The following is a 12,754-nucleotide window of genomic DNA, read 5'->3' as shown; positions in this document are numbered from 1 at the left end:
CTGTGATCTGAAGATGGGGTCCTATAATGGAATATGTTTGGCAACTGTAGCAAGTGGTGCTGCTGCCAGTGCCATGCACAGTGCACAGTGTTTGATAGAAATGGTGTTTTTCTGTCCCTATTATTGTTTCGTTTTAATCTCTCAGAAGTCTTATTTCCCTAACCAAGCCCCAGGGGCTCTGAGTTTTGAACAAGGCACATATTAGACAAAACATAAAACAGGAACATAATGGCTGCTTTCACTCCTCAGGGTTCTCGCTCAACAGTTTGCGAAGTTTAGCAATATCAATAACCCCAAAGTGGAAAGGCTGCTCTTCAATGTAATCATAAAACAGTAATTCAAGCCTTTCCTAATCAGTGATAGCTGGCTCCTTGGCTGTACAATACAACAACTGAGGCTGGTTGGCCTCAGTTCAAGAACATTCAGATTACAGTGTTAAAAAACTGGTGTCTCTGGGCTTAAGTAATACACAACAGTATATATCAGAAAATTTAAATATCCATTTATCTTGATAATAAATACTTTCTCTCTTCATGACTCAAAAGGAACAGGATTTCTATCAACAAATGATGAGAAAGCAATACTCTGTGATGCATCCCCCCCAGAGCCAAAAGAATCTTTAAGCATACTTTTTGCATTAATATGTACTAAGGGAATCCAAAACATGCCTCCACAGAGGATCAAATGTCAGACCAATATTTTCTGCTGCTTATACATCTAATCAGTAAAGTTCACCCCATCAGCCCCTTTTTTTAAGGCCCTGATCTCATCAGTTTCTGCTTTTGACATTGTTTGCTATATTATTACCATTTTGTAGTATAGAAAAGATTTTTTTTCTGTTCCATTTTCTCACATACCCCCATGTTTAAAAACCACAAGAGAAAGAAAAATAGACAAAAATACAAATTGTAGTTGCTTCATAAAGCCCAGAGGCAACGAGAAAGAAGTGATTAGCAGAATATGTTGTATTAACATGGCACCATGATGCAGAGCCTTGAGAATGGGATCTGGGACCAAACAGGGTGTGTTGCCAGTGACAAATGTTCTGTCATGTAAGGAAAGATTGCTGCTTTCCTGGGCATGGAGATCTAGTCCTTCAAGTGTTTCTGAAAAGCATTGTAAATGCTAAATTTAACTTCTCTCCCCACTTCCTGAGAGTGCTTGGAGAATTTAATACTGCAAATGAAAAAGAAGTATAGAATTAAACCTGTAAATTGTTAATGAGGCCCTAAAGCAGCCACCCACTAACTCCCACAGCTGCAAAGACACAGAAGTGGAAAAAGCCCAACAGCGTAGTATGCTGGAAGCCACATTTTGTTGACTAGTTCAACAATATATGTTGTTAGCCATCATCCTCTTGGTGAAAAACCCATGGGACAGTAAAATCTCACAGGACACAGTCTGTGTAAGTTGTTGTGCTTCTGGGAGAGTCTGCACTGGGTGGGAGGAAGCAGGAGGAAAGAAATACTACAAGTAATAAATGAACCAGGCTTTGAAGATGGAAGATCCAAGGAAGAACCTAAGAACCCTAGAATTTCCTCCTATTCAACTTATTGCTTCCCGTTGCATATCCCACAGGCAACCAAGCCCCTAAGGGAGCTGAGCTGCTGTCAATAAACCTACCCTAGGAGAGGATAAAAGTCTCAGCTCATCCAGCAGCAATAAAATCCAAGTGGATTTGCACTTGTATAAATCCAGGGAGAATTCTCTCCTTCCAACATGATGGTATGTTCAATACATACATGCAGTCTCAAGCCTCAAAATCAGCAAGTAAAATTCCTGATGTCAAAGAAAGACTATCCATGGTGTGAAATAAAATGAATGCTGTCTAGCAATCCTATCTCACTTGCTCGTTTACAGCCCACTCATGTCTCACTTCCCAAACCATTCCAACCACTAAGAGTTAAAAATATAGCATGAAAAAATATTTTTTTCTTTCTCTGTGTACTGAATTACCAGCTTTTCATTAAAACCCTGGAGAGACCCTTTATACTTAAAATCTCAACATTTACAAGCTGAGTGCTTTTACTTATAATTTCAGTTTCTTTCCCCAGAATACTTAATCTCTCTCTTCAATTTTCAGTTATGCTTGTTTCAAACATCAGTTGTTAACTCTAGGGTTTCTCTGGGGACAGAGCAGCCAACAACACATTTTTCAGGAAAGTCTCTCTGGGCCACTAAAAATGCAGAGAAGAAACTCCAAGCTGTAAGGAACAGGGCAGAAGTGGGCCAGAATACATGACCACAGGTGCTGTGCAGCCCCAGTACTGTGGTTCTTCTTTAGGGTCTATGCTGCATCCTAAAAGATCTCAAAAAACTTCCTGCTCTATTCTGATACTCTTATATCTCTTTAGTGATTTTTTAACTTTGCAAAAAAAGAGAAAACTCCTGATAAAACACAGGTAAGGAAGAGTACAGCAAAACAACTCAGATCCTCAGAAATATTGGTATGCAGAAGATAAGGGGAGGTGAAAAAAATATCCTAAAGGTAATATTTTTGTGTTAATCATGTTATCGATCGCTTCTTAGGGGTAGTCCCAGAATGGACTGATAGGCCCTCAAAAATATTTGAATTGCTTCCTTTATGCTTTAGCTCCAGTACTCTTCAGGAAAGAACCTTTTCTTTGTCTCCACAGAATGACAGTTGAGGGTAAGGTGCCATATTCTTACTTAAGTTTCTGAAAAGTTTTGCCTGCTTTGTCATTTGAAATGGAATAACATCATCACCACCTTTGCCATGACTGGCCAAGTTAGAGAGACTCTAACTCTCCAGTTAGAGAGAGATTTTCTGTACACAGCTTCCACCAAAAATATGGGCAGCAATGTCCTTCTCCCATGTTGCTGCCTGATAGCCACCAGAATCTCATGGTTCATACTTTTTAACTAAAAGTAGCTGTGTGATCAAATGGAGGCAGCATTTGCTGTACTAATCTAAAGGAACATAAACATCTCTCTCAGCCCTTAAATGTTTCAACAGGTATAAGGTCCACATCAGAAGCATAGTTGTACGATGATCTTCAGGGTCTTCCACGTATTAAAATAAAAAGTCACAGTACTTGTATGCATTAAAATCCAGCAAGATTGCCAAAAGACTAATTGTCAGATACAGGAAAAATGCCAGGAAATTTAGTACAGCTAAATGGTATGTAGGCCTGTGAGACTTGGCAAACCCCAAGAGAGTTAATTATTACATTATTGATAAAGTTGAGGACTTTCAAAATGTTTGGCCCTGCTTTCTTGACACAAAGGATTAAAGGTTAGGGCAATTTGCTCTCTCCAGTGCAACCCCTGATGCAAGCAAATCTATTGCAATCAATGGGAATTATGCCCGAGTAAGGACAGGACACTGAACTGTCTCTGTGTCCTATGTATAGTCCTGCTTTAACAACTGCCTGAGCCACTGAATTCCCCCTGGCTTTTCCCTCTCCCTCTCTCCTGAAGGGGAAACAGAACAGCGCTTCTGACAATGTTAAGCTGAGCTTTGAGCTTTCTGTCCCATGTGAGGGCAGTGTCTAAGGGTGCAGGGAATATTCCAAGGAACTGTAATTCAGAGACAATTTTTTTGTCTCTTCTCGCACACAGAAATGTAATGAATAGTCACTGCTTCGTTTACTGTTGTTTGTTTAACTCTATGATGGTAGCTACCAGTCGTAGACTGGTCCCTGTCTGTGTAAGTGCTGTTCACACATAACAACGTGGTCCCGGTTTCAGATTTGTTAGAGCCTCTTGACAAGAAAGAGCAGATATGCATCACAAGCGCACAGGGAAGACGTCTGCTGAGACAGTGAACAATTAACTTCCTATTCCAAACTCTAAATGAGGGATGAGTATGAACAAACTACACACCATCCATCCAGGAGGACAGGAACACTCTCCAGTGATGTGGTGGCAGACTCCCCCATTCTGGCAAGGGCAACGCAATTCACATTGAGCTCCATGACTGCCTGGGGGACAGCGCTCTTCACACCTTTGTGGAAGAAACAAAACCAAAGAGATCATTTAAAAGGACTTACAGGAAACAGTAAATGAGGAAAATCCACAACACAGGTCATCATGGGAGTCCTTATGTAAATTATGAAACCTCAGTAAGCCTCAGCTGGCATTACCAATTAGCCAAGACTTCTTTTATTTCTGCTGGAGTTATTTATGTGCCATGGATCCAGTCCTGTAAGGCTGATGCATGTGTGTAATCTTTATGCACATACCAAATTCCACCCATCTCAACAGGACAACTCATATCCATTAAAATAGCCCAGGAAAGTAAGAGTTGAAGGTTGAAGCCCTCAACGTGAATTATGTGACATGGCAATAAAAGAAGCTGCAAATAGAATAAAAGGATGGGATTAAAATGCTTGAAATTTCTCCAGTCACTACTAAATGTTAACATTTGCAATGTATAATGGACTGGCAAGAACTCAGCATCATTTAAAGGCCATTTAAACTCGTTGTGTCACTCTCTTAGTGCTCATGGGGGGCCAGTGTAAGGCTAGTCCCTCCAAAAAACAGTGTCTCCTACATTTGCACATTGGTGCTTTTCAGCATTGCTTCTTTCTCTAATCCCAGATTCTGCAGAAACTACAGTAGGTTCTTCCCCTAACTGAATATCCTCTGATGAGGGTGTTCATACAACATATTGGTGGTTGGCCCTGCAAGTACTTACTGCTGAGAAATGACATACTAATGTCAATGTGACCACTCCTAATAGTAAGCAGTCTTTTACAGTGAGTGCTTCCAGGACTGAGGTCACAAGTCTATGAGGAAATCAAGTACTAAATAAAATATTCAGATGCATATCACTTACTTATGAGGGTTAATATTGTCTTTATTTTTTACCTTCCCCTTATCCAGGTCAACAAATAATATTAGATTGCAAAAGTATTAAGTCACCTGTAATAGATTTCCAACCAAATTCAGTGACTAAATTCTCTTTTCCCCTTAAATAATTTTGAAAAACATAATTACTTCTGAAACTACTGAAAGATCTCTAATGAGAACTGATGTTACACTGTGGGCAATTTTAAACAAGGAACTATTGCTTGCTGTCCTAAAATTAATATGCAGATTTTGTGAATCCTACTGGTAAACTTTCAGTGTGGTGGATGGGGATTTAGCTACATGATTCTTGTTAGAGTTAATAGGAGTCACACCGCTAAATCCCTGCTTACTATGCTAAAAATTTACCCCCTAGATAGTAAGCTGATATAGTTAACAATAATGCTTCCTCAGTTAGATTAAAAGTCAAATAAATGGAGGATGGTAAGTCCCATTTGATACTGCACTGGCTGCTAATTAGTTGAATGTCCAATTGCTTATAAAAACTCAACTCTGAAACTACTGAAAGATCTCTAATGAGAACTGATGTTACACTGTGGGCAATTTTAAACAAGGAACTATTGCTTGCTGTCCTAAAATTAATATGCAGATTTTGTGAATCCTACTGGTAAACTTTCAGTGTGGTGGATGGGGATTTAGCTACATGATTCTTGTTAGAGTTAATAGGAGTCACACCGCTAAATCCCTGCTTACTATGCTAAAAATTTACCCCCTAGATAGTAAGCTGATATAGTTAACAATAATGCTTCCTCAGTTAGATTAAAAGTCAAATAAATTGAGGATGGTAAGTCCCATTTGATACTGCACTGGGCTGCTAATTAGTTGAATGTCCAATTGCTTATAAAAACTCAACTGTAATTTGGATTGTATTCACATACTGAAATTAGGAACAGGTACAGTTGTTGTACAAGCTGGAAAATATAATGGATTTTTAAGTTCACTTTAGCACTAAATTCTACTTTTTTATGCAGACAGGTGTAATTAGCAGTAAAAGAGATTTCCTTTATTTAGTCTCTCTGAAATTTTGTTACCTGATTTCTACAAAGGAAAGTGTATAATACAGAGATTGTGTAAATTTTGCCAATTACTCATTGCATTAAAAGCGGTCAAAGCAAGGCTGTTAAATGATGTGGAGTAAAATACACCTATCATTGAACTTACAATACCCCCGTGTATCCAGGAGCACAGTGACATTCTCCCGTTTTGTGGTCGCAGGTAGCTCCATTGTGACATTGGCATTTAAACTGGCAGCCCTTGCCGTAGCTCCCAGGGTCACAGAGCTCTTCACAGCGCCATCCTCGGTACCCATCTGCGCAGACGCAGGCACCCGTGATGGGGTTGCAGAGAGCCTCATTCTGACACTGGCAGCGGTTGCTGCAGTGGGGTCCCCAGTGCTCACTATCGCAACCTGGAAAACATACAGTCATTTACAAAGATGATTAGGAAAGTGCATCGCAAGCATATAATCTCAGCCTCTTATTCTTAGCTTGGCAAGTAGGCAAAGGCACTGTTAATACCAGGAACTTTCTAAAAGGCCCTTAAACTTTCTAAAAATACCCCCCTGATCCAGCAATGTACTTTAGCATGCAAGGAGACAACAGCACTAGTTATAAACCTAAATTTGAGGACTTGTTTAACACCCTTACTGGATCAGGACCTAAATCTTTTAATATCCTGTTTCTTAGTGCTCTTAGATAGCTGGAAGGAATGAATTTATAGTGGAATTAGATGCAGAGGATCACATCCTGACTGCAGTGTAGTTAATGGCAGGTAGTATTGCCAAGCAAATCCTGTAGATTTAATAATGTTATCAAATATTGTTTCTTTGCACTGTTCCCAGAAGATAATAAATACGATAATCTAAAGAAGGCTTTCTCCTTTGGTGTTGCTTTTTTTTTGTTGGTGTTTTTTTTGTTGTTTTTTTTCCTGGAGTAAAGAGATGGTAGAAATGGGAAGAAGATGGTAGATGGGAAGAAAATAACCTTGGAGATGGGAATTCATGAGGCTGCTCAAACCAGGCTTAGGGATGAAAGTATGGAGTGTGTATGTCAGGTAATTTCTGTGCTATTAACAGTACGTACTAGCATTACAGAAGGGCCCCAAACCCTACGGCCATTGACATGGCGGGGAGGTTCCCTACAGAATGCATTAAAGCACAGTGAGAACCCTTGACATGACAATCCTGCCTGATCCCTTCTCCTTGTTTGTGGACCATCTGCAGGATGAGAGAGGGAAGTCAGCACTACAGAAACAGCTTGATCCTGATTTGCTATAGAAACAGCAATCAGCACCTGCAAAACACCCATTTAAGATGTATGCATACTAAACAGACAGCTCAAAGCAAACACCCAGAGGTTAAGGTTTCCTCAGTAAATGGTCAGCAGAAAACCAAGGATTTCTTCAGTAGTCCTACCCTCCGCTTAGCAGCCTTTCAATATAGCTATGTCAAGGGTGAAGAAAATCACCATTCTATTCAGAATAGAGTTGCTGGCAAAATCCCTCGTAAAGACACAGTTACAGATCATTTTCCAGGTACAGTTGGTTGTGCTCAGAGAGAAGGTTTCAATTATACCAACAACAACTCTTCTGCCACTGTAAAAATCCACTGCCATGCAGGAAACAAGTGTGTAATCCCAGCAACAAAGCTGTCTTCACAAACTCTTATTTGCAAACACGTAAACTAATCCCCAGGTGACACTTGCTATTTCTCAGGCCTGAATCTCTGTTTCCAGACTTAGCAAGGTAAATGTAAAGCCCACTTAAGCCTGAAGCTCTTGTCCTAGAAATTTCATAGCCCTCTCCTTCTACGGTACACGGCTATAAACCCACACTGGACGACTAGATCTATCAGTTAATTTTGGCAGTCTTTTTGTCCTTCTCATTGGTCAGTCTGAGGATACTCAGCAGAAAAAGAGAAACAGCCTTTACTCAACTAGCATTGCTGATTACCAATTTACAAACTTGTGTTTCTTGAGCAACAGTGTTAAAGGCCAAAATAAACCCAAGAGAAGACAATTCCAGGGTCTCCAGGAGGGTCTGCAGGGTCTTAGAGGATGCACGTGCAGAGAGATATGGTTTCGTGTCCTGCAGAAAGCAGAGTGTGCAACATACCCCTGTGCATAATCCTGCTTGTGCCTCACACAAGATATTTTATTGCTTTCCATCATTTTTCCCACAGCTCTAAACAGGGATGATAGTTCCTCACTAACACCGCTGGGAGCCGAGCAAACAAAATCTTACTCTTTATAAGTCTTAAATTATTACTGAGAATCTGTGGAAATACATGATCTATCTTTATTTCACATAGACATTCGCTAAGACTCTGTAAGCCTTCTGGGGCAGGGAGCAAATCTGCTGGAGCTGATGGAGTTTCCCAGCAATTTCCATTCCAGAAACACTGATTTGTTTTCCGCAGAACTTGAACACCAAGGGATGCAGTTCTGCGCCTCCACAAAGGGTACAAATCTGAACCACACAAGCATAGCCAATAGCCCTTTGCATGGGGAAGTGGAATGCAGGAATCAAACCTAACCCTGCCTGCTTCAGGGACTTGATTCGTGCCTTACCACACCTCACGTTAAAGCCCTGACTGCCAGACTGTGGGTTGCTCTGGGCTGATATAATTCCAGCTGCAATTAATTTGCTTAATATGAATAAATAACACTCATTAGAAGATGTGACTTATATCCTTGGTCTTCCATGTCTCAGGTGAGTGCTCCAATCATCAGATTTGTCTGCTCAGTTTGTGTTTTTCACTTTGAAAGAAAGTGAAGGAGAAAGCAAACCTTTTATAGGAAGGGAAAACCATTTCCCATCATCAGCTCAAGCATCTTGTTTCACATTTATGGTGTCTGCCCCAAACACAACTCCTTTTATTTACATGTCAATCTTATTTGAACACTTATTTACTATTGATATTTGGTCACATGCTTGCTTTCTCCCTGACCAAATTTCACTTCACAATCTAGCCAAAGGGAAGAGCAAAATGCTGAAGTAAAGAGCAGAAATTCCTCTAATTGGTTATAAAATCATAAAAAAACAAATCTGGATAATAAAAGAAGCCTGCAGTGACCAGAAAACCATCTGACAGTTAGACAGATTTTTCCAAAGGCTTCTAAGTACAAGGCATCAGTGAGCACACATTGCAACATTCAATATGTTTAGCCCAAAGTAGCTAGCCAAAATGTTTTAATTATCTATGAAATAAAACAGCTTGGTATACCAGATAGCTACTAAGAATGTGAATTTCAAGGGGATTTATTCGGGATAGAACATAAAAATAAGGATTAAAGTACATCTGAATGCTCATGGAAGACACAGAAAAAAATAGAATTACAAAAAGATGGGGCTTGTACTGTGTCTCATTTACAATGCCTGATACAGCCTTTGCACTTGTTGGGCTCCATTTCATGTTCCTAAAACTACAAGCAAGTTTTGACTACAGTCCTCTAAATGGTTTGAAACTGGAGTCATAGTATGTGTGTATAACCAAGGTGAACATCCTGTTGTCTCTCTAGTGACAAGATCATATATACACCATGACAAGTTGGCCTCTTCTAGATTTAAGTCTTTACCTCAGATGGTAAAGATTTTCTGCTTTTAGCTATCACTTCAAGCCCTATATATGTCACAATGAGCAGAGCCGTTTGATGCAGTATCAATTCATCCACTGCTGATTAATTGCAAAGGGAATTGAGTGAAATTCGTTGGGTGTTAGTGTAAAACTTGTGATAATGAAATATCATCCTTACCTGATTTTACACTGCAGTAATCACACATGAAAATAAGATCTTTGTTGCTCAAAGTTTTTCAGTTCCTGTTGGCTTTCTTTTCCCTTTTCCTTTAATTCCCATATTGCAGTGACAGACTGTGGAGTTGTTTATGCAAGTAAATTCTTTACCTATGTGATTTCATTGGGACATTATCTGATACTTATATTGCGATAACTCATAGATCTGCACTGTGATAACTTCTGTACCTTTACAAAGGTAGGCAGATACAGAGTTGATAAGCTAAATCCAAGTACTTATTCATACAATTAATTCCACTGAGCTCAATCGGACCACTTGTGTGTGAGACTACTCAAGTGCGTAACTAGCTATGGGATTGGGATCTAGTAGTTCCCAAAGACTTCGGCAATCAAGACATATTTTTTCTATCTACATCAGTGTGGCAAATCCTAGCTGGTGTGTGATAGTGATTCCAGTTTCTGAGATACAGGGCAAAGCAGCCTTAGAGCCACGGAAGCCCGCTGCACTTCAGGATTGTCAGCACCACTTCTCCTATGGGCAGAGAGAGGCCATTTTAAAATACAACCCAAGCCTAGCACAGTCTAATCCTGCTCTTGTTGATAGGCTCTATGTGTTACCATAATAGAGATAAATAATAAGAGCAACAACATGTGAACAGAAAGCTGATTAAAGCTTACACAAGAGCTACACTGTAAATGCATATGCCATTAAAAATGTCAAAATGATACAGAGACTTTAACTGTACCATCAATAAGAAAAGCAACCTGAGAGTGGTGATGTCAGGGAAGTACAAATGCTCCTTTTAGACTGCATGTGTGGATGTCAATACCATGAGAGACGAGTCTGAAATAGCTAGCGCTCTCTTGGGAGATGCTACATTAAAGGGAGCTGCCATATTTCAGGTCACGTGCTAACATTCCCTGGCAAATGTGCTAACTTACTCACTTTTTCTCCTTTGAAAATATGACTAGAGATTAATTGCCACCAATAAAAATGAATATAACTCTGTAAAGGATGATGCTGGGTGCCTAAGCATAATTACAGTTGTCTGCATACGGTAGTGTGACAGGTGAAAGATTCATCCCTCCGTGGAAAGCTTGCTCGATACCGCAAAAGTGTTTTCTTCCTCTCTGCATCCCTACCCCCACCCCAAAGCCTCAGTGGCTTGTTGAAGTGAGGGCTAATTACAGCAGGCTCTGCATATCCGCTGCTATAGTCGTGCATGACATCCTGTTACCAACTCTGTCCTGTTAAATACACAACGAGGACACATTGGAAGTGCTGCTTCACTCCCAAATGGCTGTTTTCCCCTCTAGGAATGTTTAGTGAATTGCTGTGTTCTGGTTCAATAGAGCTACCCACTATTTAGTGCAGCAGCACAAGTCGGACAAAGATGAAGCAAACACACAAGTTTGAAAATTCAGCAGATAAATAAAAGTACTTCCAAGGAAGGGACAACATTTATCAAGTGACTTATCCCAACAAGAGAGAATCAGAAGTGCTCTTCCAGTGCTTTTCCATCACTGCACAGATACACTATTAATATGAAAACAGCTTCCTCTATCACAGCAGCACCAGAAACTGGTCTTAAGGTCTATGATTATTTTGTTCTCATTAGCATAAGCCTGTATGTGTCTCTTTTTATAGCTAGTGACCAGTCCTGTATTCTAGGTGTGCAAAGTCAGTGGGACATTCATAAACATTCTGCAGAAGGCACAGCTGAAAAAAATCAAGTGGTTGATTTTCTTAGCCTAAGGACTCAGGACTGTATTTAGCTGATGGCGATCTTCAATTAATCTACGCTTTAAAGGTACTTTCTGCAAATTTGCTAAAGCACAGAATGTAGCTCATAGTCAATAATCAATATTCTGGAATATTTCCAAATTCAGTTTGAAATGATTAAATGAGATACTAGCCTTTAAAAAATGCAAACAGGAAATAAAATTAACTTACTAAATCCTGGAGGACATAGTTTAAGATAGATTATTTTAGAATTTAATTTGAAATTAGGGCTAGATTCTCCCCTTAATATAACTGTATTGCTGTAGAATGTTTGTAAGAATACCAATTAAGATGAAATGCAGCCCGAACTCTGGGTGGGGTTTTTTTGGTCTAATTCAGTTTTGGAATCTGACTGGGTTTTAAATTATTGGCCCAGCTAATGCAAAGCAGGAAAAGAAACAGCGAAAGCTAAAACTTATGCCTGGATGTGGTGAATAAAAATTTAAAATAATCAATTAGCTTTTTATTCCCTGCACTTAGCCCAATATCAGCCCCCTGTATTGAGCTGATGTCTACTCACTGCACAAACGTGATTAATTTTGGCACAGTTCAACACCTTTGGAAACAGAAGTCAAGCCTGCAATAGGTTTGAAACAAGGTCCATGAAGAGGGAATCCCCTTACAATGACAGTTCACACCACTCTGTGTTTGCTTCTGAGCAGCGCCGAGTCCCTCATGTGCTGGCACTGCAGGTAATACCAATACACTTCTAAAGGCATGGGCCAGTGTATTGAAAAATCACTCACTGATCTGCTCGATTCTAAACCGAAAATACCTGTTTATCTTATGATACTGTTTACACTGGGAATTTCTAACACATGTTTATGGACTATGGCTGTCCTCAAAATAACCCAGATTTTCAGAAATTCCCTTCAAAAATGTTCTTACAAATGCTTAGAGACCAACGTTATAATTCTGTGATTTCAGAATGAGGAAACCTCATCCATACAACAGACACACTAGTGGGTACAGGCAGATTAGGCCACACTGCTCAAACTGCAGCTAATTTTCTTCTTCATAACCATATCAAGATACTGATAATCTACCATGTGACAACATGTCTTGCTCAGGTCTTACAAATGAGAGAGGTCCTATCTGTCAAAGCAACAAATAGGTTGGATTTCTGTAAATAAATACTTTCTTGGAGGACAATGAAGTTAACAATAGATTTTAATAAATAATCCTGCTCCAAATATAATTTAGATTATCTGAACTGTGTCATAGGCAGGTAGTTGGTAGCATTGTTCATTTTCCACTGTAAGATGCTTTGTCCAGTCCCTGACAACTTCTCTGTTATATAGAATTTACCATCTCCAGTTTCAGTTTCAGGCTCACTCAGTCTGTTGGTTTAAGGAATAGAGGAAAGGGAATTTTAGCTTAAATCAGTA

General features: G+C 39.6%; 1 protein-coding gene across 1 annotated transcript in view; it reads right to left on the bottom strand.

Annotated features, from left to right (window-relative positions):
* The window catches only part of MEGF11 (multiple EGF like domains 11), a 219,362-nt gene that overhangs the window by 96,750 nt on the left and 109,858 nt on the right, over positions 1–12,754 (bottom strand). Inside the window, exons 6-7 of the mRNA XM_019472384.1 lie at positions 5,995–6,241; positions 3,847–3,967 (exon numbers count right to left, since the gene is read on the bottom strand). Of these exons, the coding sequence (XP_019327929.1) occupies positions 3,847–3,967; positions 5,995–6,241 (368 nt within the window). The remainder of the gene's footprint in view (positions 1–3,846; positions 3,968–5,994; positions 6,242–12,754) is intronic.

This window comes from Aptenodytes forsteri, unplaced genomic scaffold (assembly GCF_000699145.1).
Source record: "Aptenodytes forsteri isolate BGI_AS27 unplaced genomic scaffold, ASM69914v1 Scaffold83, whole genome shotgun sequence".
Lineage (NCBI taxonomy): Eukaryota > Metazoa > Chordata > Aves > Sphenisciformes > Spheniscidae > Aptenodytes > Aptenodytes forsteri.
This window is presented reverse-complemented; position numbering and strand designations above follow the sequence as displayed.